The 24,830-nt window shown below is 50.7% G+C and overlaps 1 protein-coding gene across 9 annotated transcripts in view; it reads left to right on the top strand.

The window, feature by feature from the left end:
• The window catches only part of Gtf2i (general transcription factor IIi), a 90,541-nt gene extending 72,170 nt beyond the window's left edge, over window positions 1-18,371 (top strand). For 8 of the 9 annotated variants that reach the window (XM_005396746.2, XM_005396739.2, XM_005396738.2 and 5 more), the window contains 15 exons: window positions 851-1,034; window positions 1,744-1,802; window positions 2,195-2,269; window positions 7,866-7,967; window positions 8,913-8,978; window positions 9,272-9,455; window positions 10,491-10,546; window positions 11,080-11,160; window positions 11,757-11,840; window positions 12,151-12,334; window positions 13,481-13,509; window positions 15,083-15,124; window positions 15,981-16,022; window positions 16,363-16,438; window positions 17,262-18,371. In XM_005396746.2, the coding sequence (XP_005396803.1) occupies window positions 851-1,034; window positions 1,744-1,802; window positions 2,195-2,269; window positions 7,866-7,967; window positions 8,913-8,978; window positions 9,272-9,455; window positions 10,491-10,546; window positions 11,080-11,160; window positions 11,757-11,840; window positions 12,151-12,334; window positions 13,481-13,509; window positions 15,083-15,124; window positions 15,981-16,022; window positions 16,363-16,421 (1,247 nt within the window). In that variant the 3' untranslated portion in view covers window positions 16,422-16,438; window positions 17,262-18,371. The remainder of the gene's footprint in view (window positions 1-850; window positions 1,035-1,743; window positions 1,803-2,194; window positions 2,270-7,865; window positions 7,968-8,912; window positions 8,979-9,271; window positions 9,456-10,490; window positions 10,547-11,079; window positions 11,161-11,756; window positions 11,841-12,150; window positions 12,335-13,480; window positions 13,510-15,082; window positions 15,125-15,980; window positions 16,023-16,362; window positions 16,439-17,261) is intronic. The other variant, XM_013520536.1, reaches the window with a different exon arrangement.
• The last annotated feature ends 6,459 nt before the right edge of the window (window positions 18,372-24,830 follow it).

The raw sequence follows: 24,830 nt of genomic DNA, 5'->3' as shown, positions 1-24,830 counted from the left end.
TCAGGCGTCTTGAATCCTCTGCCTCTCATCTCTGGCTCCATGAGTTCTGCTGAGAAGCAGCTTTAGAGTAGGAGACCTGCACCCAGAGACAACCCAGAGGCTGAGGGGCTTGTACCAAGCCGGTCTACACTGGTCCGAAGTCCCGGCCCCGCTGTCACCTGTGGGGAACCAGCCCACTCCGGTCTTTCCCCACCCAGGCGCCACTTGCAGGGACCTAGTCCTGCTAGTTTGTCACCCTGCCCCGGGGGTGAACGAGGATGACACACTGACACAGGTTTAGCTTAGCATGCAGGCAGCCGGGGGGGCTCTTGCCTCTAGTGAGTAGAGGAGCCCCAAGTGTGCGGCTCATCCTGCTTTTATTCCCTCAAACACGAGTACAAACAGTTAAAGTAACACAGGATTCACCTGCCTTCCATTGGCCATTCATTCGCAATGCCCGGTGAACAGCTTGATCTCTGCTATGTTGACTTCGCTAGAGCCCGCAGCGCGCCAGCGTCCCAGCATCCCTGCGAGCTGCCGCGGGAGCACACACCGCTGCCTTCCCCTCCGTGCTCACACAGGAGGCCAGTTGGGCCTCATTGCTCCTTCCCTGGGCTCCCACATGGGTGGCTGCTCTGTAACATGCCATAGTGACCTATAATTGTTCTTTTGAATTACAGTGTTCAAATCTTCCTCCTAACAGCCCTTAATTTTTAGGCTTTTCAGATGTGCACAATGTACTAATAAGCAAGTTGCCTTCAGTATTGTTTGGCTGTTACTCTATCAGAAGGCACTCGTGCACAGCATATAAGAATGCACGCACAAAAGACTGGAATTTTATCTTTCACAAGTTGTGTTCTCTTCTTTTCAGCCCAAGCTCTTGGCCTCACGGAAGCAGTGAAAGTACCGTACCCCGTGTTTGAGTCAAATCCCGAGTTCCTCTATGTGGAAGGCTTGCCCGAAGGGATTCCCTTCCGAAGCCCCACTTGGTTTGGAATTCCGCGTCTAGAAAGGATTGTCCGTGGGAGCAATAAAATCAAGTTTGTTGTTAAAAAGTAAGTTCTGTGGGTGGGGGTGTTGCTTGGCGTTAGAACACTTGTGTAGACCAGGAGTTTCAACCTTCGGTACTGCCGAAAAAAGGGGGAGAAAGAGATCTAATGGCTACTCTAATTATTTCCAGAATTAATAAAGTTATATTTTGACTTAGTTTTTTGTCTAAGTAAGAGGGATTGCTTTGTCCTTTATGGAAAGCCTAGCTCAGAGTTCCAGTCCTGGCTTTGACTTCGTGCGACACCGCACTTCCTAGTCAGTACAAGCAGAGAAAGAACTGCCTGGCTGCAGGGGTTAGGGTCCTTGAGTGCCGATTCACAAGGCTCTTTTTTCCCTTAACACTGGAGTTGAGCCCAGGGCCTTCACACTGAGCTCTATTCCCAGTACAAACACTGTCCCTCCCCTTTAAATTTTGAGACAGTCTCCCTAAATTGCCCGGGCTGGGCTTGAATTTCCCATCCTCTGGTCTCAGCCTCCCAGAGTGCACAGATTGTGTTACCACGCCCAGCATAAAATGCTGATTTTTATCTGATCTGTTGTTTCTGGTCCAACTTATAAATAATTGAATATCGGTGAGTTTCTTATTTACCTCTCTGCAGAATAAATAAACTAGTGTATAATTTGCTGTTTCGAAGTGCTGCTCATAAGCATTTGTACTAGCTATGTCGGTCACCATTGCACTGTCATTGTAATGTTTTTGGTTTTTCTTTCTAGACCTGAGCTTGTTGTCTCCTACTTGCCTCCTGGCATGGCGAGTAAAATTAACACTAAAGGTAAGAGGTTCTGCAGACTTCCTGAAACACTCTTACCAACATTGCTTATCATGTTGAGTGTTGGCCGCTATCTTTTATCTTTGTGCTGCTTTTGAATTGTTTCTTTTTTTTAAGCTATTTTATTTAATGGAGCTTTTTTCTTTCTCTTCTCTTTTCTTGCGTAACATTTCATTGAAAATTTCACGTTTGCAATCCTCCTTCATTCATGTTTCCACAGCTTTGTTGAGACTCATGTGGAGGATTACACTACCAGTTTAATTCTTCAGGTTTCTTTGAAAAGAACCAAACTGTATGAATTTTAATACTCTGCTTTTATAAAGCACCCCCTTATGTAGTTTGGGTTTTTTTTTTAAAAAACAGTATTCAAAAGTAATTACGGGCTTCTTTTCTAGCATTGCAGTCCCCAAAAAGGCCCCGAAGCCCTGGGAGTAACTCAAAGGTTCCTGAAATTGAGGTGACTGTGGAAGGTAAGTGCAGTCCTTGGCGCGTCCTGACTGGCTCTTCGGTTTACTGTAGTAGTTATGGAAGGTCATGCGTTGTAGTGTTGTGTAAATGAGCTTTTACAAAACTAGTTTTATATATAAATAGCAACCTGTGATAAAGCTAACTTCTCTTTTTTTTGGAATCGGGAATTGAACTCAGGACCTTGCACTTGGCCAGGCAGGCGCTGTGCTGCTGAGGTGCGTCCTCGGCCCCTTAGCTAACTTCTTGTATATAAATAAAACTTTGAAGATGGGTAAGATGCTCATGGATCACGTCACAGTGTTCTTTCAAGATCATCCCTAAAATGTTTTTCTTTTTTAATAATAAAATAAGGGTTTGGAGGGTAACATGGGATTTTTTTTTCCCCCCTCTTTCATACTTTTTTCAGGAAAGTGGCTCCTAGCGTGTCTTCAGGCATGTAGGACATGTTCATTGGGTCTGCAGATCACTCTTTTCAGGCTCACTGTATTAATGAACCTCCCACATTGCCATAGGTCGGTGATGGCGAATCTTTCAGAGGCCGAGTGCCCAAACTGCAGTGCAAAACCCGTTCACCTATTGCACTGTCCACACTGCATTTAAACCTGAGCACTGAGGTTTTAGTTTAGAAAAAAACAACTCCGGCATTAACGTCTTTCATCCTAAAAGAACAGAATACTGTGCCGGCCTTAGGTTTGCTGCCACTGTTATAGAGGGTCCGCAGCCAGTGGTCAGAGATGGGCATTTGCTTGCGCCTCATAGCGACTTCCAAAGAATGGCTCCTTTAACCTCTGTCAGCACATGCAGGAAGCCACTCTAGAATCACAGAGTAGATACTCGCTTGAGTCTCTTTGTTAAAAAAAAGAAAAAATTTAAATAATAAAGTGAAATAAAGTATAGGTTCTGAGGCCAAAGTGATTACATTCAAATCTAGGCTGCACCACCAAGGAAAATTAAATTTTCTGTTCTTCAGTTTGTAGTTCTGCAGAACAGGACAGAGGACAGTGCTTAACTCCTTTGGCTTTGGAAAGTGAAGATACTCATATACCTTTATACCTCACGGTTCAGAAATACCCCATTCAGGGTGTTGAGGGTATAATATTGTTGTGTCGTCACCACTGCTAGTTGTGGAACGTTTTCATCTGCCTTTGGAAGCAGGCCTCCTCCCCAGTAGCAGCCACTTGAACCTTACTCTGCAACCCTGCAGCTGCTAGTTCGGGGACATTTCCATCGACATCTCATGTCTGGAAGGTCATTGGAGCATGGAGTCAGGCGCTGCATGGTCCCTTGGGTCTGGCTTTCTTCCTCAGGCCCTGTGTGTGAAGGCTCGTCTGTGTTGCAGAGTTACCGGCACTCCATTTATTCTCTCATTTACGGAAAGATGGCGGTGGTAAATACATATAGCACAGAACTCACCATTCTAGCCATTTTAGGTCTGCAGTTCTGGGCGCTGAATGGCATTTGGAGGGAGAGGCGTGCTGAGTATCACCACGGTTTGATTACACATTGTACGTGTGCCAGATAATCACGCTGTACTCCATAAATTGGACATACACTGTGTCAGACAAGGCAAGAGTCTCATAAAATAAATCACAGAACAAAAAAGAGCAGACTCACAAATTAACTTCAAGTCTTTGCCGCTTAGTTGTACTGAAAGAGAACTGTGAGGCTTGTGTTAAGCTGAACACCAGGCCCAGGTGTCCATCTAATGCCAGGACGCTGCTGTCATCCTCTGGGAGCGTTGAGGAAGCCGGACTGAACTGAGATGCTGTTCAAAGTACACCATTCAGGCTGTTGGAAGTGCAAATCCGTATTTATGCGGTTGAGAGAAGAATCTAAGGGTGCCAGGTAGCCCAGCGCTTTCACCTCACAGATAAGAAAACGGAGACCTGAGAGCTGAGCTGACCACGGTGGCGAGGGTTGTGGGAGTCCTTAGTGCAGTGGGCTGAGCTGTGAGGTTCTGGCTCGCATGTGCGTCCCTGGGCCGCAACCCTCCTCCTGTCTCCCCTTGTGCAGCCATTCTGCCTCGCAGCCTTGAGGCTGTAGTTACCCGTGGCAAGCCACGTTCCAAAAACAGTACATGGAAAGTTCCAGAAGCAAACAGTTGATAAGGTTGAAAATTCAACAGTAATGCTGCTGTGAACATGGGTGTGAAAAGATCCACTGCCTGCTTTCAGTTCTTTTGGGCATGTAGCCAGAAGTAGGCTTACTGGATCATTTGATAATTCTTTGCTTAATATTTCAAGGAATTATCATACTGTTCTCCACAGCAGTGACCCCACCTTGCCTACCCACCACAATGCATTTTTCTACCAACACATCTCTACCAACATCTCTACCAACACAAGTTTTACTGTGTGTGTGTGTGTGTGTGGTGTTGTCACTGTTGCTGTAATGATGACTGTTGCCTGTTTTTTTTTTTTTTTGGTTTTTTTTCCTGGTACTGGGAACCGAACTCACAACCTAGTGGTTGCCAGGCAGGCACTGTGCTATTGAGCTAAATCCCCAGCCGCCTGTTCATTTTCATTGATGAATTAATTGCATTCTGTTGTGACTGTGCCACATTTTGATATTCTACATATCACTTGAAAAACTTTTTGGTTGTTTCCACATTTTGTGTGAGGCAGGATCTTGCTATATTTCCCAGGCTGGTTTCAAACTCTTGTGATGAAATGATCCTCCTGCCTCAGCCTCCTGGGTTGCTAGGACTGCAGGCATGTGCTGCTGTGTCGGCTTTGTTCACACTTCTAATGAGTAATATTAATGAGTAATTTAGTATGAAATTCGTGTATGAGTTTTTATGTAGACAGTTTTTAATTCTGCGTTTAAGGCTTTAATTATTAAATACAAATAAAGACGTTAACTGGAGTGAAATATACTTAGCTTTTCTTGCTCTGTAATAGAGTAAGCAAGGGAGACAGGATGGATAGGAGCAGTCTTCTTAGGTTTGGCAGGAAAACTCATTTGTCATACTAGACCATTTTTTAAATTATAAAAAAATATTTTTCTTAAAGTTAAATCGTCTTTGTGAATACGGAACTTTTCTCTGTGCTTTCGTTTTCTGGCGCCGAAGGGAGGGTGAAGGTGAGGGGTTGGTGAGCGGAGAGTCTGCCCTGCCTTCTGCACGCAGCGAGCGGGGCTCTGTCCTGCTGCCGGCCGGGTGCAGCGCAGCTTCTCGGGACCTGAGGGCAGCTGTCGCACACCCTGGGCCGGATAAGTTAATGAAGACACCATCAGACTGTCTCGAACCAGAAACAGAAACATTGCTGTTGTATTCGTAAGGTGTTCTGAGTAGCCAAAAGCCACGCCCAGTGTAGGACATTAGTTGAGTTCAGTGACAAGAGGGACAGTTGTGTGCACCTTAATGATACTTTAAGTTACACATCGTGTTATTAAGTAGGCTTTCTCATTCCTTTGAAAAGAAACTTCAGTGAAGAAGTTCCTTACACACAGCACACTCCCCCCGGAACTGGAGTGGGCGGCCTGAAGCCGTTGCGCCTTGGGCCCTGCTCCTGCCCGCGGTCATCCTACTCCCCTCGGTTTCCCTGTGCCTTGGTTAAAGTGTTTCTCCAGCGTTTCTCTGAGTAGATGGGACCATGCTGTAAGATGAGCCGCTTTCGCTCCACACATTGGTAGATGTATCTTGGTCGCCTGTTTTAATGTTTCTGTTTTACTGTTTAGTTACCTTTACTGTGTGCATTCTCCGCTTGTGTACATTCGCTTGCTAATGCCAACTCCACGGTACTCCTGGGCTTCCGTGTATTTCCAGGCTGGGAGGCATGGGGCTGCTGTGGGTCTCTGTGCACAAAGGGCAGCATTTGCCTTCCCTGGGACGTGGGTCATGAGGAGTGGAAGTGCTGGGCTTTGGGCCGTCTCGGAAGCCACCAGCCAGACTCCCAGGTGCTTGGACCATTTGCACTGCCACCAGGAAAGCCTGGGCCTTGCGGTTGCTGCACAGCCTCGCGGTATTGGTGTTGGCGTTCTTCTTGCCTCAGCCATCATCGTGGGTGTGTGGCTGTCTCTCGCTCAGTGTGAGCCATGGTGCTAGTTGCAGTTAGTGTCAGCGCAGTCGGGCCAGTGGTGTTGCCAGGCCGTCAGTTCTTCCTGTGTTGCCCACTTGGTACCAAGAGGTTGCTTCATGAGCTTGGGGTATGGGCAGGGATTTGTAAAAGACACCGGCCTCTCTGTGTGGATACACCTGCCCTGGGGACCAAGCCGCGCTGTTCCTGCTGTGCTGGCTGAGGAAGCTGGGCTTTTATTCAGGAGCGTTGGGTTCATTAAAGATGAGAGGGTTGATCTGGACATTTACAGGGAGTGGTGTGCTCTGTATTTTCCGCCCCTTGCTCAGATCTATGCAAGCAGATTATCGAGTATACTGAGAGGCCAGGCTTGGACGGTTGCTGTCCCAAACCCACCGCTAACCAGCTGGGTGATTCCCCATGTCACGTAACCCCGAGCTCCTCTTCTCTGTGGGGACAGAGGAGATGGCAGTAATTATTTTTCAGGACCCATGGTGAGCTATGAATAGCATTTCTGCAAAAATTAGTCATCAAGCAAAAATACTGGGCACACAGAGGCAGTAGATAGCTTGGAGGAAGTAACTGAAGCAAAAGCTCAGAGTCGACAAAAATTTCTGCAAATTGTGAAATTTTAAATTTTAGGATCTATCCTGAGAATGTTAGCTATCCACCAGAGTTCAGATAAACTTTAGTGTTTATTTTCCTATTATCTTGGCTCTTCCTTTTTTTTAATGGATTAAGTATCATTACATTTCCCAGGCTGGCCTCAAACCCCTGGGCTCAAGCAGTTTTGTGTCGGCCTCCCCTTCAGCTGGAGCTACAGGCATGTGCCACCATATCCAGCTATTTTTGCTTATATTTTATAAAAATACCTAGCTTGCCAGGTGTGGTGGCATGTGCCTGCAATCCCAACATTCAGGAGGCTGAGACAGGAAGATCGCTGCAAGTTTGAGGCCAGCCTGGGCTACATAGTTCAAGGCCACCCTGAACTACATACCCTGTCTCAATCAGTCATTCAGTCAAAGCTTTCTTGGGATTAAAGTGAATGCTGTCTAAAATAGAAATCCCCACCCGTAAAGATTCATGGTCTCGGTTTTCTGGGGACAAATGGAACACTCATTTTCATTTAATAGGAAACACCGTAATCTGGTAACATTATTTGTGAGTTGTACTAAGAATTCAAAGAAAGAAGTTGTCAAAGCTGCTGGACTATCGAGGGCAGCTGCATGGTGGAGCTAACGGTACCTAGAGTTGTGTTACACTCAGGGGTTCAAGAAGACATCAGAGCGAACACGGGTGAGCAGAGGATTAGATGCTTGCCAGGTCCTGCTGCAGCGCCCAGTGAGTGCAGGGTCTCTGCTCGGCAAGGTCGCTGCCTGTCTTTGGGGCGAATGGTAGCGTGCGGGAGGGGAAACGGGAGGGGAAACGGACGTGGAAGGAGCTCTGCGTGCGAGCAGGAGATGTACTGAGCTTGGTGTTCTGGTGTCTGCTGGACCGAAAGTGTGCACTCCCGAGAAAGCAGAAGTAGTACTTGGCCGGAGCTAAGTGTGCGCTGCTCACACTCCCTCTCCATTTTCCTTAGGCCCTAATAACAGCAACCCGCAAACCTCCACTGTGCGGACTCCCACGCAGACTAACGGTTCTAACGTTCCCTTCAAGCCTCGGGGGCGAGAGTTTTCCTTTGGTAAGTATCTCTGTTAGATTTCTGAATTCAGAATTTTGACTTTGTGTGTGGGTTTGGTTTTTTTTGGGGTGTGTGTGTGTGTGTGTGTGTGTGGGTTTGGTTTTATTGGGTTGGTTTGTTTGTTTTTTGAGACAGGGTCTTGCTATGTAGCCCAGGCTTGCCTTGAACTCATGGCGGTCCTCTGTCTCAGCCTTCTGAGTGCTGGGATTACAGGCATACCACCACTATGTCTGACTTAATTTCAGAATTTTCAGTAAAAGGAATTAATGCTTTATTTTTACCAGGTGAATAATTTCTATTTAGTAAGTCACTATGGGTCAGAGATGAGAGGAGCAGACCACAGGGAAGACTGCCTGATGCACTGTATCTCTGTGACCAAGGCCTAAGTGCAGACCTGTTCATCATCCGTCTAATCTGTCCTTTAAAAAGCATCTGCACAAAACAGCAGCTTCGGGTCTTTATAATAAGAAAAATGTTGTAGCATTTCTACTTGGTGGTGTAATTTAAAAACATTTCAAACTCAGTGGCTCAAAATGCTTAAATACTTGAAAAAAATTAGCGGGCAAGCTGTCCTTGCCATTATTTCTTATGTGCCGTGTGCCATTTGGGGCAGCATTACTTTCTGCATCAGGGGGTTATTATAAGGATTGCAAATAGTAGTCATTTAATGTACTTATAATCATACCTGACACATAATAGAGACTGTGATGGGGGTGTTGAGTTCATCGTGTGTCATTTATTTGTAGCCAATGTGCTGTGTTGGTAAAAGAATCAAGCAGTTAGATTACATAGCAGGATCGGTGGTTGCCAGCCCATGACCCTGTTAAAAGTGTGTGCATTTTTTATTCTGTACTTCCTAAAGTTGCACAGTGAAACATAAACTCCTGCCTGTGAGACCCGGCTGGTGTTACAGTTCTAACTGTTCTGTCTTTTATTAAAATGCAGAGGCCTGGAACGCCAAAATCACGGACCTGAAACAGAAAGTTGAAAATCTTTTCAATGAGAAGTGTGGTAGGTTTATGTGAAACGTTGCTGAGATAACAAGGTAGCTCTTTGTACGTAAGAAAGGAAACTGTACAGTAGTGAACGTTGGAATGCTGTTGTCATTGGAAACGTGCGGGTTTGGGGCTTCAATTTCTCATTTTTCCTGAGCACCAGAAATCAAAGGACATTTCCTAAAATTAAAGTGAATATGATTTTGAAATGAATATGGCTTTAGTAGCTGAGAAAGGATTTCAGATGCATTAAAGCTGCAGTTTTTTCACAGTGCAGTGGCAGAAACTGAAGCAGTGTGTGTGTTGCAGGGGAAGCTCTTGGCCTTAAGCAAGCTGTGAAGGTGCCGTTCGCGTTGTTCGAGTCTTTCCCAGAAGACTTCTATGTGGAAGGCCTGCCCGAGGGGGTGCCGTTCCGCAGGCCCTCCACCTTCGGCATCCCACGGCTGGAGAAGATCCTCCGCAACAAGGCCAAGATCAAGTTCATCATCAAGAAGTGAGGACAGCGGGGGGAGCAGGCGTGGCCTGAATGGAGACGCTTGGGGACTCCAGGCTGACCACCCTCCCCTTTGTGTCACTGTCTTTTTTCCAATAATGGGAATTGAACCCAGGGCCTTAGATGTGTCGGCAAGAGCTCCACACTGAGCACCACAAGCCTTTAATTTCTTTTTAAGACTGTAAGTTGCTCAGGCCGGCCACAGACTCACGTCCTCCTTCCTTGGCTCCTGAGTAACTAGCGTCACAGGCGTGTGTCCCCCATGTCCTGCAAGCTTAGTAAGTTAGAAATGGAAGAGGGCTGGCTCTAGTGCATGAAAGAGGTGGCAACTTCATGTTGCAAAATCTACCACCACTGCCATCCCATTGTGCTTTTACTGGTTGATGCTGTTCAAATCTGAGCGATGGCCATGTTTCCTAAAGGCCTTTTATTTCTCCAGCTTCCTGTATTTGGCTGAACATCTGTGGGTTAATTAGGCTGGTGATTGGAATAGCTGGGAGTAATTGGAGTTATTAATACATATTGATGGGTAACAACTATTTGAGATTAATTAAAGCGAATTGCAGGCTTCATTTACTGGGTGTAAGGCATCCTTTGAGTTGTCCCGGGCTGCTGTCACACACGGAAAGTTGACATCGCCTGGCATAACGTGCTTGAGGCCAGGTGTGGGGAGGGTGCCACTAGCTCACATCTCTGCCTCCCCAGGAGGAGGGAGTTGGGAAGAAGAGAAACTAGTCTGGCTAGGGCAGAGATGCTGGAGAGGGACAGGTCGGTGTCACAGCACAGCTGTTCCAGGTTTTTGGGTGTATTCTTCGTATAACCACATTTCTTTTTCTCCATCGCTAAGAACTGTGTGTACTCAGTGTTGGGGTCGTCGTCCTTTTGTGTTGTGATACCAGGGACAGACGCGTGTGCTGGACAAGTACTTTACCCCAAGTCACTCTCCAGTCCTGGGTTACAGTTTTTAGGTCTTGGTCTTTTAACTTTTGGGAGTGGGTCTTCCTCCAGGCTGGCATGTGTGTGTTCTCTCTTCAGGCCCGAAATGTTTGAGACTGCAATCAAGGAGAGCACCTCCTCCAAGAGCCCTCCCAGTGAGTGTCCTCAAGGTGGCGGGGAGACTCGCTCCCAGCTGGGGTTTTGCCTGCTTTGCTGTTTTTAGTTCTTCAATAATTGGATATGAGGGCGGTGTGGCTGCAACAGCTGGCACCACATTGGTGGCCGGGCCATTTCGGCTGGCTGGTGGGCAGGTGTCCCCTCACTGCTGCACATGCAGTTCTCCTGCAGCTGTGCTCTCTGCTGAAGAGGGTGACCTTACCCAGTGAGGGGCACTGTGCTCCCCGCGGTGACAGAGCCTCCAGACAAGGCCTGTGCATAGTAGCTGGGCCCCGTGGGTGTGATGCGCTGCTGCCTCAGCCTCCCCCGAGGACGAGAAAGGCCGGAGAGGGTGGAACAGTCTTTCAGAAAGCTTAACCTTTGATCTGAATATAAAACGTACCATGAAAAGCAGCAGCCCTGAAAGGCTGCCTCACAGCCAGGTAGCAGGCACACCACCTCTAGTTTTTATTAAAGAGGGCTCTGACAGTGTGTATCTCCCATAAATGCTAACCTAACGTTTCTGTTTAAGGAAAAATAAACTCATCACCCAGTGTTAATACTACTGCATCAGGTGTCGAAGATCTTAACATCATTCAAGTAACAATTCCAGGTATGGCTTCCCTGCCTTCGTCAGAGCTTGCGCTGTCTCTTCGGCCCTTTCGGACTCTGCCAGTGTAGATCACTGGCATGGCTCTGGCCTTGCACACGTTGTCGGGTACCTCCAGGCTCCTGCAGCACAGGCTGGCCAGATACTGCAGCTAAGCACCCCAAGCCTGGCCGTCCTGCGAAAGCCTCTGTAAAACAGCAGGAGGAGGCCTTTGTAACAGGAATGGGGTGCATTTTCGGGTGGTGGTGTAAGTATAACGCGTTCATGACGGTAATTCGTATGTCTCGCTGCCTGGCTGCTTGAACCACTGGTGGTACATGCGTGTCTGTCTCATCAGGCATCTTTTTATTATTTTATTAGTAAAAAGACAGATAACAGTGTTTAGATCAGTTTTTACAACCGGTGGTACAGGCCACCTGATGGGACCATCACACATGCTGTCCTGGTGGTTCACGCCGGCAGGAATGTGTTCGACCACTTCCTACCTGAGCAGTTCAGAGGCTTCAGGACTCCAAAAAGCATGATACGGAACTTGGGACAGCTGACTTGGGAATCAGAGCGAGGTGTTAAGTTCTGGACTTTCTCTGAACTGTTTCTAGATGATGACAATGAAAGACTGTCAAAAGTTGAAAAAGCAAGGCAGCTAAGAGAACAAGTGAATGACCTCTTCAGTCGGAAGTTTGGTGAGTGTCACGCTGACAAAGTTCAGGCGCGATAAGCAAGACTTGGTTTTAGTAAGATCTGTTCAGTAGATTGTTGAGTAACTGTGATCCTCGTGTTGAAAAGAAACTGTGCTACATTTCTTCAAGAAGAAAACATTAAATGTGTTACTCTGTTGATGGTCAGTATAAAAGTTAACAAGTTCACATTTGAGTTTGAAGTGCGCAAACCTCTGTTAATAGCAGAAACGGACTGTCAGACGTTGGTCTTGTACTTTCCCATGCTTGTTAAGTGGCAGGTTACTCTGCTTCTGTGCTCTGTGTCTCTCTGTAGGTGAAGCTATTGGTATGGGTTTCCCGGTGAAAGTCCCCTACAGGAAAATTACCATCAACCCTGGATGTGTAGTGGTGGACGGCATGCCTCCTGGGGTGTCATTCAAAGCCCCCAGTTACCTGGAAATAAGCTCCATGAGAAGGATCTTAGATTCTGCTGAGTTTATCAAATTCACGGTCATTAGGTAAGCCCAGCTGGCAAGAGCAGCTGTGGAGATCGGGAGGTCAGGCCCCCTTGGACAGCACAGTTGTGAGGTCTCAGAATCAGTTCACCGAGTAACGCGGCGGCAGAGGCGCTGGTTTCGTCGTTGCTACGTTACACCTCCTACTTGAGGTGATGTTTTCTCCTGTGGTGCTAAGGCTCAGATCCAGCGCCTGGCGCGGGCTAGGCAAGTGCTCTGCCACTGGGAGGCACCCCTGCGCTGACCTAATTCTCCAGATTTTGAGGCCACACGTTGGCAGGTCACAGCCTGTGGCCCTAATCGGGTCTGCCTGGCACCATCCACCTTTGCATATCATCTGTATCTGCCTTCTTATTGTAGTGGACAGTTTGAGTAGTTGGGATAGAAATAGTAAGGCCTACAAAACCTAGAATAGTAACTGTCACTTTACAGGAAAATTTTGCCAGCCTCTGTCTGACGTCATGTCATGTACTTCATGTTAGACGGGTTTGATCCCAAGTCAGCCGTTTGCTAGCCAAGGCACTGTTGACCCGTGGTCCCTTTAAGACCGCCGTGGTTGTACTGTCCTTTGCCAGGTTCAGAAGAAATTGCACTCAAGTGCTAGTCAACAGAAAGGACATCTGCCCCGACTCATCCCAGTGTATCCTTGTTAATCTCTTCCATCCTACTCATGCCCTGCCCATAACTATCCTTTTTTTTTTTTTCAAGACAGGGTCTTGCTCTGTAGTCAGGCTGGGCTGGAACTCAACAGCAATCCTGCCTCAGCCTTCTTAGTGCCAGGATTACAGGTGTGTGCTACCACGGCCAGCTAAACATTAGTTGAATGAGCACATATTCTTTAAATTAAAAATAAACTGGCTGGGGGCTGAGAATATAGCTCAGTGGCGCAAGCATCTACCTGGCAAATGTAAGATCGTGAGTTCAATTCCTGGTACCAAAAAAAAACTAAAAATAAAAATAAACTTGCTGGGTGTGGTGATGCACACCTGTAATCCCAGCAGTCAGGAGGCTGAGGCAGGAGGATCGCTGTGAGTTTGAGGCCAGCCTGGGCTACAAAGTGAGTTCAAGACCAGCCTAAACTGCAGAGTGAAACCATGTCTCAAAAGACAAAAAAATAAAAAACTGTTAATCATTTGTTTTTCTCTTTAGACCATTTCCAGGACTTGTGATTAATAACCGTGAGTATTTCACAAAACACTGATTTTGTTATGTTCTGTGGCCTTAGGTATGAGTAGGTGAGCGTGTGTGTGTGTGCGCGCGCGTGCAGACAGTGCAGCTCTCAAAGTGTAATGTGTTAGTGTGCAGAGGAACTGTTCTAGCCACTTCTAGTTGGTTTTCTTGTCGTGTTTACTCAGTCATAGACTTGCAATAGCATATGTACTCTGAAGGATTTCACAGCATTTTAAGTGAGTCACTCATTACATGTAAATACTCTAATACAGGTTAGCAAGCTCCTTGCTGGTGTTTGTGAATTAAATTTTATTGGAGGGGGCTGGGGATTTAGCTCAGCGGCAAAGCGCCTGCCTGGCAAGCGCAAGGTCGTGAGTTCGGTTCCCGGTACCGGAGAAAAAACCAAAAAAAAAAAAAAAAAAAAAATTTTATTGGAACACCACCATGACTGTTCGTTTATGGCAGAATCGAGAAGTTGCAGCAGAGACTGATCTGTAAAATATTTACTAAAATATTTACTATGTGGCCGATACTTTACAACAATATAGGCCTATAATAGGTGTTCAAAAGATGCAGTCTGTGTTTATTACTGTCATATTGTTTCATCTGTTACAGAATTGCAGTGCTGTATGACAGTGTAGGACATTCAGTATAATGTAGCTTTTTCTGTGAACGTAAGTGTAGCGTCCAGCACATACTGGGTTTCCACACACTGCTCAGTGAACAGATGTCCCGTGTTCCCGTTCCCTCCTGTTATGTCATTTGTAAGTTGTGCTTGGGTGAGACTGAATCATGTTAATACATTTTGCATTTGTCCTATTAACTGTACTGTTAAAAATGTACAAAAGTGACACCCTTTTCTGATGCCCTTGGCGTTTCAGTGTTTTTCCGACGAACATTACTTTCTGTAGTCTGGAGAGTCCGTCCATGCTGACTGAGAAGTCAGTAGTTCGGTCACCGGAGCAGCAGCCTCTTCCGCGCCCCGATTCACCCCGCTTTGCAGCGGTCACCTTCCTCGCTGCACTTCTCGCGGTCACAGGCTTAGCGAGGCGTCCCTGCCCAGGTTTTGAGTAGCACTTTGTCATAACGTGCGCTCACTCGCCCGCACCACGCGCTGTGAGGGTCTGTTCTTGGTTCACTCCTGATTAGCAAACGCGTCGCTGTCCGGTGATGTCCGTGGGGAGAGGGAGGCCGGCTGCGTCAGAGCTGGGCTCTTCTTCCCGGCATCCGCTTCAGTCGCACTGTCGAGTTTTGAGCTGGGAAGAAACCCCACGATAATTGTTTCTTTGAATCCATTTTTATAAATTTCAGTTTATCTCAGAAAATTGTGTTTTTCCAAAAGACGTTGAGTTTATTTTTACAGTGTTAATTTTGCCCTCATCCCTGTACGGTGATCTCTGGTGGACATACATGGTAATGACTGAAATCAGTGAATAGGTGTGGGGTTCACCCGGACCCTTAAGTTTTGTTCCTTCTCATTACAAGGAAGATAGTAACGTGTGGTGGCGAGGCTGGGTCATGAGAGTAGCCAGGTGGACCAGTGTCACTGAGTTGTTACCTAACTCACGGCTCTATTTTCAGAGCTGGTTGATCAGAACGAGTCAGAAGGCCCAGTGATACAAGGTGAGCGACCCAGGAGGGAGCAGAAAGAGCCGCATGAGCATGGTGATCGCGGGGCTGCTCCGCACGCAGCGTCCGCACGTGCACATGCGTGCACACAGGCTTGCTTTCCTTGACACCCACCTGTGGAAGCCTGTAAAATGGACATAAACTTGCCCTGCGGGTCCTAACAGCTATAGGGTGGGGATACCTGGGACTGGGTGGAGTGGAAGGATGTGTCGGTGAAAGGTCGTCCTTCTTACTGTACCCCTGGCCGCATCACTTTCTGATGGTTGCTGTGAATGAGTGAGCCGGGTTGTATTAGGCCAGCATGTATGCATTGTGGATTTTTAAATTCCTTACAAGTTGGGCGTGGTGGTGCATGCCTGTAATCCCAGCATTTGGGAGGCTGAGGCAGGATGATCACCGAGGGCTCGAGGAAACCTGGGGTACATACTGAATCCAGGCCAGCCTGAATTACATAGTGAAACCCTATCTCAAAAAAAAAAAAAAAAAAAACAAATTCCTTAAAAACAGAGAAATGGCCTGCTGCTCAGTGAAAGTAATAAAGGCTTGTACTAAAAGGGCCACAGGAAGACAGGGAAAGATAGAAGGAGTGTCTTGCATTCTTTGGACAGCTCTGTTAGGTTTGCTCCTTGGGTGTGGCTCGGCAGCAGAAAAGAAAAAGGTGGTTGTTTAAGCACTGTGCTGTGTGCGGTACTGTCCTCACGGAGGAGCAGGGCTTGGGCTGTAGTTCAATGATTGTGGGTTGAGCCTCTTCGGCTGTTTCTTGGCTTGTGCTTGTGTGCAGGGCCGGGGCTTTCTCCTCCCGGGGCTTTAAATGACTCCGCTAGGTAACTCTTCATGTGCTTCTCTTTAGAATCAGCGGAGCCCAGCCAGTTGGAAGTTCCACCAACAGAAGGTGAGCACAGTGCAGCGGAGAAGAGGTTGCGGCTTGCCAGGGCCGGGGCAGTGTGTCTCTGTGTGTGTCTCCGTGTGCGCCTCCGCGTGCGCCCCTCTGGTCTGTGCAAGGCGCCCCGGTCAGCCGGCATGCGGCTCCTTTCTCCCTCCTTCCCACGTACCTCCTGGGGATTCTGACGCTGGACGGTGCCTGTCACTAAGTGCACGGAAGCAGTGCGACGCCGGGCTCTAAGTAACGGGCGGGGGTTCAAGTCCTGTCTGCCAGGTGTGAGTGCACTTAAGATAAAGCAGGTTTGCTTTGCTGGTGCGGCTAATTGCTACCCTTTCGTCTCTCCTAATAGAAATCAAAGAAACGGATGGAAGCTCTCAGATCAAGCAAGAACCGGACCCCACGTGGTAGACCTCTTCCTGCCTAGGGTAAATGGCCTTGTGTCCCCTCCTGTCGTGCTCATCTGAACCCCCTGTGTGCTCAAGTGCTGGTGCCCTTGGCCTGCCTTGGCTCTAAGTCAGAGTGACAAATGCACCTTTGCCTTAAAAGGAGCACGTTCTGTGGGCTAGACTTTGCCTTCGCCGCTGGGATTCCCCGAGTCGGTGCCTTTGCCTGACTTCGCTCCCTTCACAGTAACAGGATCTGCAGAGCCCGGCAGAGCTGTAGGTCCACCGTCTGTCTTAGGGGTTGAGTCACAAGCCTAGTCCCGTTATTGCAGACACCATTAGCCTGGCCAGCTTTTTGTTGTTGTTTTTTGTTTTATTGAAAAACACTATGTGGTGCAGGCTAGCCTCAAGCTCACTGTGTAGTCCAAGCTGGTCTCAAACTTGAGGTGATCCTCTTGCCTCAGCCTCGTGAGTGCTGCAACTACAGATGTGTGCCACCACACCTAGCTTGCCCAGCTTAACAGGAGGGCAAGCATGGTCCCCTAGATAGAGTCAGGAACCTGGATCGTGTGTCCTCGTGGCCCCCAGCCTTGGCTGTTAATGCTGTCGAGGTAGCTGTGTGACATGCTGGACATTGGTTGGCTCGGAAATACACCGTGATGGTGGTTTTTTTAAGCAGTAACCTGTGCTATAATTTGCCTTACAATGTCAGTTCTTGGCTTAAGGTTCATACTGTTTCATGAGTATATTGATCCAAGTAATTTGTGATCAAAAATTGCAGTTTCAGGTTGTGATGTGCGAAGGCGAAATTTGTGTAATCGGATTAACCCGTTTGTGTGCTTGTTTGTTTTCTCTCCTGTTTCAGCTTAAAGTATCAGTGGTTGAGAAGAGCTTTTCGGACCTGTTACTGCCCCAAGCTGTGTAATATACTTGTATAACAGAAATACCTTCTATACAAACCTTTTTTTCTACTTTTAGATAGAAATGTCTACTTTTTCAGCAGTTCTGTGAATTGAATTAAAGAGCAGAGTGACTGTGTAGATTTGGAATGGCTGGCTTAACTTCGGAATGTATTATAAGGATTTTACAGCAATGCTGGGAAAACGACAGGGAAAATGACAGGGAAAATCATCAGATTTTTTACGTATTTGGCAGAACCTTCAGCTATGGTGTGTATTTTCCAATCGAGTGAAGATCTCTCCTACTGGAACATCTCAGCTTCTGCAGCAAAGAAAATTCCTGTGACAGTCAGTCCTTTAGTTTTTCTATTTGAAAAATCATTTAAATGATCCTTTGTTCACAGCTCTCCTTAATGACTGAGTGAACAGTTAGTATCTGTATATTTGACTGAACTTTTCCTAAGCTGTCTATCACGGTTCATCTGTTCTTTTATCACAATTGCGAGAAAAACCATCTGGATCGCCTGACAGCGCGAGGTCAGCGTCGCCGCCTGGAGCCCGGATGGCGGAGGGGAGCCTCTTGCACTTGCCTTTTGCATCCAGATAGAATGCATGGTGTCTCCAGAGGTGGAGGTCGGGTGTGAGTATCTGGGCCGGCGAGGAAGGACACCCGCGTCCCGAGACCTGGGTGCATGGATTCTCTGTATGCGGTTCCGGCTTGGCTCGGGTTCGAGGGGTTCACTGCCATTGTTATTTTCTAATTCTGCTTGTAACACTGAGGCACCAGTGTGGGGAGCAAGGGGTCAGTAAGCTTATCCTGCACCCTTGATATTCTACGCCTTTGTAGGAGAATCTTACCTGTGTGGAGACTTCACAGACAATAAGTTGTAAATCCAGCTGTCAAAGCTAGAGTATGTGATGGCATAGAGTTTCCATTAGCTTTATCACGATATTCACAATGGAGAATTATATTACATGGTAGCAGAAATAGACATTTTTATGTGTTGCTTATATTTTACCTCAAATTGTAGATATAGGGTAATAAATAAAATCCATCCATGCCTTTCACACACTAATTCCCTTCTTTCTCAAGTGTCTTCATGCGGGTCTGGGGAGCCTGGCTGGGGACCGGTGGCAGGTGGGGGCACAGGAAGGCTAAGCTGGCAATGCTGGGCGTTTGTGCCGCAGTTGCTGCCCATCCAGCCGGAGCCAGAGCTGAGGGGAGCAGCTCGCGAGCATCTCCCTCAAAACCCTGCCGCCCAAGGGCGCACAGGCCGGCGGGGGGCCACCGATTGTGCCGTTGGCTTCCAGCCGGCTTGGGTGCTGGGGGCCAGCTGCTCCTGTGAATTTCACAGGCCCCCAAAACAGGCACTGCTGTGTCGCCGTCAGCCACCCCTCCCAGCCCACTTCCTTCGGTTCCGCGCCGAACCCAGCCCTGTGCCCTGACGTGGGTCCCTAGGCCTTTTCATTTTTGAGACGGTCTCACTTGAGTGACTGAGTTGCCTGGGCCAGACTCAAACTTGAGATCCTCCTACCTCAGCCTCCTGGAGTACTGGGATTCCAGGCCTGCACCACCACGCCTGGCTGCTGTGGCTGCTTTTAAACGGTCACCAAGCATTGCGGCTCGCGAGACCTGAGGTGTTGCAGCTGCACACGGTAACTTTGTGAAGGCTCCAGGTCTGAGCTCCTGGCCGTCCAGGTCCCCTGAGCTGGACCGGCCCGTCACAGCATCAACAAGACGCCGGCCCTTGGGTGGGTCTGAGCCGTGCACCCCTGGGGGCCTTTCCGGGCACTCTGGCTGGTGCTGCCTGCCAGGTGACACTCCCAGTGGCTCAGGGGGTGGGGTGGGGTGGCCCCCCACCAGCTGCCATTGGCGCCTGTGGCACAGAGCGCAGGGAGGCGGCCTTCATTTGGAGTCGAGAGGTCGCTGTGAGGTCACGGCCATAGCAGCTGGAAGACAGAGGGGGCCGGGGTCCCGCTCAAGGGCCGTGGCCAGTGCCCTACCTGGCTCTCCCCACGGCCGGGCCGCGGGGCTCCTGCACGGGGAGCTGCCCGGTGGGCTGCGGTGGCGCGCGGTGCGCAGTGTGGACGGGAGCAGGCGGGTTCCCGGAGTGGCCAGCGAGTCCGGCATGCCCTGTGACGCAGCTCGGTGCCGCAGACACGCGCTGTGCCGCGGGCGGGGCCGAGCTCCGGCTCCCGGTGGCTGGCAATGCTGTGGGGCTGCCCGTGGAAAGCCACCGGGCGTGTAGAAAGGCAGCCTCCTCCCAGCGCCCGGCTAGCCTGAGCATCCTGCCAGGCCCGAGGACCCCGGAGGCTCTCCGCTGGAGCCGGCGCCCTGCCGCTCAGCCTTGCCTGCCTTCTGGCCTGCTCCTCGCACAAGCTCGCGGTCTTCGGCAGTTTGTACATCACAACGAGGCTTCTACAAAACTGATTTACTCAAGCGGTGCTTGCTTATAACCCCAGCGCTCCGGAGGCTGAGGCAGGAGGGTCGCAAGTTCAACCCTAGCCTGGGCAATTTTGCAAACCCAGTGAGACTACCTGAAAATAATAAAAGGCCCTGGGTTCAGTCATCCGACAGGGAGGTGCTTTGGGGATGGTTGGGAGGGGACTTCATGGAGGAAGAAGTGGCCGCTGGAGTCTCCTGCGAACGGGGCTCAGGGACCTGTCCCTCGGGCTGTGGTCCTTGGGTGCAAGTCACAGGCCAGTTTTCCCCACACCACCTTCACGGTGTGCGCAGCAAGCCGCCCGGGGTGGAGCTTAGGGGCACCTCCCTGCAGGAAGCCGGGGTCTCCCGTGTCCTCCCGGGCCCTCGGTTGCCCTAGCCGAGAATGGCCATGGTGGTGGCGGCCGGCCAGACCCTACCTTCGAGGCTGCTTGCCCACCTGTCAGTTGAGGTTCCGCCTGCTGCAGGCTGGGCCCCTCTGCTTCCTGCGTGTCTTGCTTTCTCTCACTGCTGAGACAGTCACCCTACGCCCAGAGTTAAAGAGGAAAAGGTTTGTTTAGCTCACACTTTGTGGAGGTTTCAGTCCCTCCTCAGCTGGCTCCAAGACAGGGTGGCACATGGCAGAGAGCAACAGTTCACAGTGGCAAAAGACAGCAAAGCAACAAGAGCGAAAGGGAAAGAAGCCTCTTTCTGTCCCTTTTATCTTACCCAGCAGTCACACACCCATGATCCCAGCACCTTAACGCTGGCTCTGCAGTAGGAATCAGTGCATTCAGCTGCCTGCGAAAAGCCCACCGCTTGTGACCAGGTGAGGCTTGTGGGCACTTCTAGACACAAACCCTGACACTGAGCTGCCCTGGCCGCCAGCCGGGCAGGTTCACAGGCAGAGTGGGACTCTGCTCGCCGCCGCTGGGAGCCTGGCCTCTGATAGGCAGTGGGTGGCCTGGCTTGGCCTGCCTTCCCCTAGAAAGGATCAGAGTAAGCAAGGAAGCCAGGCATAGAGGCGTGTGCCTGTCTTCCTAGCTGTGCAGGAGGCTGAGGCAGGAGGATTGCAAGACTGTTTCACAATTTTAAAAAGTTTAAGGGTTAGAGACACAGATGAGTGCAAAGGCCCTGGAGTTCAATCTCTAATACACAGAAAAACAGTTTTCTAAAAAAGGATCCATTGGCCCCTGATGTTCCTGGCTGGCGTGTCTTGTCACAGTAACAAGCACACGCCCCTTCCTCACCTCACCCCCACTGGCCTCACCTCTGCCTGTCTCACTGCAGGGGTTTTTTCAGGAAGTAGCAGGAAAGTTGAGCCCTGAAAGCAGCCTGACACAAGAGAGATTTGTAAAGGCACTTCCTGCCCTGTTCTTAGAACCAAGATCTGGCTGGGTGTGGTGGCACTCGCCTGGCATCCCAGCACTCAAGAGGCTGAGGCAGGCGGGTCCCCATGAGTTCGAGGCCAGCCTGGGCTACATAGCAAGACCCTGTGACACACACATGCACACACGATGGCAAAAAAAAACAAGATCTGCTTTCCACCCCAGAGAGAATGGGGATGACCGGAAGGATCTCTGCAGGGCTCACACGCCTGTGTTTAGCCCATGTCCTCCAGGGGGTCACAGGGAAGAGATGTTCCCAAAGGACCCTGAACGGGTGCTGGCAAAACAGGTGCTTGGTCCCTCCACACCCCTCTGTCACCTCCCGACTGCCACCTGTGCAGATCCCAGCTGTGTGCAGCTTTCCAGCCCCGGGTCTCTGCTGCTGCTCTGACCGCGGGCCCTAAGGCTCGGTCCTCGGGCCACAGAGCCCACACCGGCGGCGTCTCCTGCGGTGAGCTGGCGGTTGGCGAGTCAGGTCACTCCCCTGACGACACATCTGTGCCTCTGAGCAGCGAGCAGGGTGGACACGAGGGCCCCTCCTGTGGACGCCGCGCATGCCACACACTTGCCTAGGAGGCCTCCGGCCCTGGGTGACGCTGTCCCACACCGCCCGCCAGCCCTCCAGGCCAGCTGCGCCAGGCACCGCCCCTGCCTTGGGTGGGGTCCCCGCAGCCTGGGGCCTGCCCTGGTGACATCGCTCTGACCGCTGTGTGCCCGCGGCTGCCCTTGGCCTCGTGGGCTCCACCGTAGCAGCGACACAGGCACGGTTGTTGGTGTCCACACCTGAGAAACGGGGCTCGGGCTGGGGGAGACTCCGCGGGGCCCGGGGCTAGGAGTGGGGGGCTGGGGGCACAGCAGGTCAGAAGTCAGGCTCTGGTCACAGTGCCACAGCCTGGCACCCGGCACGGCCTTCCCCCGGGGGCCTGGGTTTCCTTTGCTCCCTGAACGTCAGGGCGTTAGGCCAAGGCTTGGAAGGCAGTGCTGTGGGGTCTGGGGCAGAGGGATCCCCACGGGCGATGCAGCAGGGTCCCGAGTCTCCGCACCTGAGGTCCTGGTGAGGACTCACATCCCTCCCCGCCAGGCAGAGCCCGTCCCAGGCACAACTTCTCCCTCCCTCCCTCCTTCCTCTTGTGATAGCAGAGACGGAACGCAGGGCCTTTGCACGAGCAACATCCCCAGCCCTTTATGTATTTTTAACTGACTCAGGTTTCGCTGTCACCAGGCAGGGCTCGAACTTGTGATCGTCTGCCCGACCCACGTCTCTGCACAGAGACACCTGCTGTGGCCCAGAGCCCTGTCACAGCCCAGTGGCCCTGCCCTCTCCAGCCTCTCAGGTGCTCCGGAGAGCGGGGGCAGCTGGGACATGGGCCCGCAGCCGCCTGTCACTCGCAGGATCAGGCAGCGCAGGGCTTAGTTAGACCCAGGCAGGCTGAGCTGTTCCGCTCCTGGGACGTCCCAACTTCGGCCTCCCGGCAGAAGATCCCAAAAACCCCAGCCTGGGCTCGTGTCCCTACCAAACCCCGCTGCCCGCGCTGGCCGGCCTCGGGGATTTCCTGACTAGGGAAACGCGCCCAGCCCATCTGGGGAAAGCCAAGTGGCCTGAGGGAGGAGACGGTGGGGACTGGAGAGCGGCCAGGATCCGCGGCCTGACCAGGAAGTCCTGAGCCTGCGCCCTGCTCTGTGCCCCTGGGACCTCCGTGCTGGCCAGCCCACTCGCGCGGGCGTTCACTCATCACTCGCTCGCTCACTCACACTGACCAAGGGCCGGAGAGCCCCGAGGCTAAGGGCGTGCACCTGGGTCCAAATCCCAGCGCTGTGCTTACCAGCTGAGCCACGTGTGGGCCTCTCCACGCCTCAGCTTCCCCGCCTGTGAAGTGAGGGATCATATTCCCCGCTCCCCGGGAGAGCATCTCACTGTAAGAATATGTGGTTCGGGGTTTTCGTTTTGCATACAGGGACTTAGTAAGTCACTGCATCGCCCAGGATCAAACTTGGGATCCTTCTGCCTCAGCCTTCCATAGAGCTGGGATTATAAGGGTATCATCCTGATCCCAGGCCGTGGCCGCCCAGGTCTCAGTCACTGTCACAACTTTACATGGAGTCAAGGGGCACTGTTTTTGTTTGTGTATATTTAACAACAAAGTTTTCTTTTTTAAATTTGATTCTCCGCTAAAAATCTCGTATCTGTTCACTCCCCTGTTCCTTCGCTGTTGGTTCCTCTTTTCGGTGGGGAGAGCTGTGCACGCTAAGCAGCCCTCCCAGCCCCTCACCCTGAGCTCCGTCCCCAGCACTTTTATTTTCTCATTTCCACTCAGAGTACCAGTAAATTGGCAGGCTGGCCTGGAACCTGCCATCCTCCTGCCTCAGCCTCCTGATTAGCTGAGCTTACACGTGTGCACCACCACGCCTGGCTCCTCATCTAAAGAAAAATTTTTTTTTTTAGTTTTAAGTTATTTGGTCACTCGTGTGTTTCTTTCTTTTTCTTTTTTTTTTTTTTCCCCTTTTTTTCAGTTGTGTTTACATCGAGGCATTAAAATGGATTCCAGGCTGGGGAAATAGCTCAGGGGCACAAGCACCTGCCTGGCAAGCACAAGATCCTGAGTTCAATTCCCGGTACAAAAAAAAAAAATTCTCACTCTTGGGCTGGGGATTTAGCTCAGCAGCACAGCACCTGCCCGGCAAGTGCAAGGTCGTGAATTTGATCCCTGGTACCAGAAAACAAACAAACAAAAAAACAAACAAACAAACAAAATCTGGAATCTAAAATGAATTCCGTGACAGAAGGCTGTGAGCCTGCTCACAGAGGTAGTGCCAGGTCCAGCACGGAGCCAGGCATGGTGGTGCACACCTGGAACCCCACCCTCGGAGACTGAGGCAGGAGGGCCAAGGGGTGGGAGTCCAGACTGGGTAATGAAGCAACTGAACGAGACCATCTCAAAATAAAAAATAAACGAGGCCTGGGGATGTAGCTCAGGGAAAAGGCTCTCGGTTCAGTCCTCAGTACTGCCACACACACACACACACACACACACACACACACACAAAAGAAAGGTCAAACACTAGATCTTAGCACTTCTGTTTACCCAACAAGCAGAGGCCAGGACCATCAGGGGCCACGTGGGCCAGGGCCAGGCGCCTGGGGCTGCAGAGTCAGAGAGGAAAGGTGGCCGCCCAGGGCACAGGGACCCCGCGCCAGGCCTGGTGTCTGCATGGCAGTGTTGCACGCAGCAGGGAGGTTGTGCAAGAGCGGAAAAGCCGCTGGGGAAGGAAGTGGAGCCCCGGGACCTGCCCCAACCCCCTTCCGCCCCACGATCCCCACAGCTGCGGCGGCCCCCGGCCGCTGCCCAGGTGAACAACACGGCCACCGCAGTGAGGGCCTGCCACAGAGCCTGGCTCTTTCTCACGCGGGGTCCCTGGTCACCTGCCCCGAGCTCCCCCTGGCCTCTGTGGTCTCTGAGCCAGTCCGATGGCTCCCACCCCGCCCCTCCTCGCTGGGCGGCCGGTTCCCCCGAACGTGGCGGTCCCTTGTCACTGCCGAGGAGCACCGTTGCTCATCACCGAGCACAGACCCTGCAGACATAACCAGGAATGAGCAGAGGGCGCCTTGGCTGGCCCCCAGGGCAGGGATCTCTGGACCAGCCAGCAGGCTGCGGGGGACAGGAAGCAAAGTCCTGCAGAGCAGAAGAGGGCTCAGGCCAGGAGCAGCCAGGGCGGGGCAGCCAGCG

The sequence above is a fragment of the Chinchilla lanigera genome, unplaced genomic scaffold (genome assembly GCF_000276665.1).
Source record: "Chinchilla lanigera isolate Chin_1 unplaced genomic scaffold, ChiLan1.0 scaffold00055, whole genome shotgun sequence".
Classification (NCBI taxonomy): domain Eukaryota; kingdom Metazoa; phylum Chordata; class Mammalia; order Rodentia; family Chinchillidae; genus Chinchilla; species Chinchilla lanigera.
This window is presented reverse-complemented; position numbering and strand designations above follow the sequence as displayed.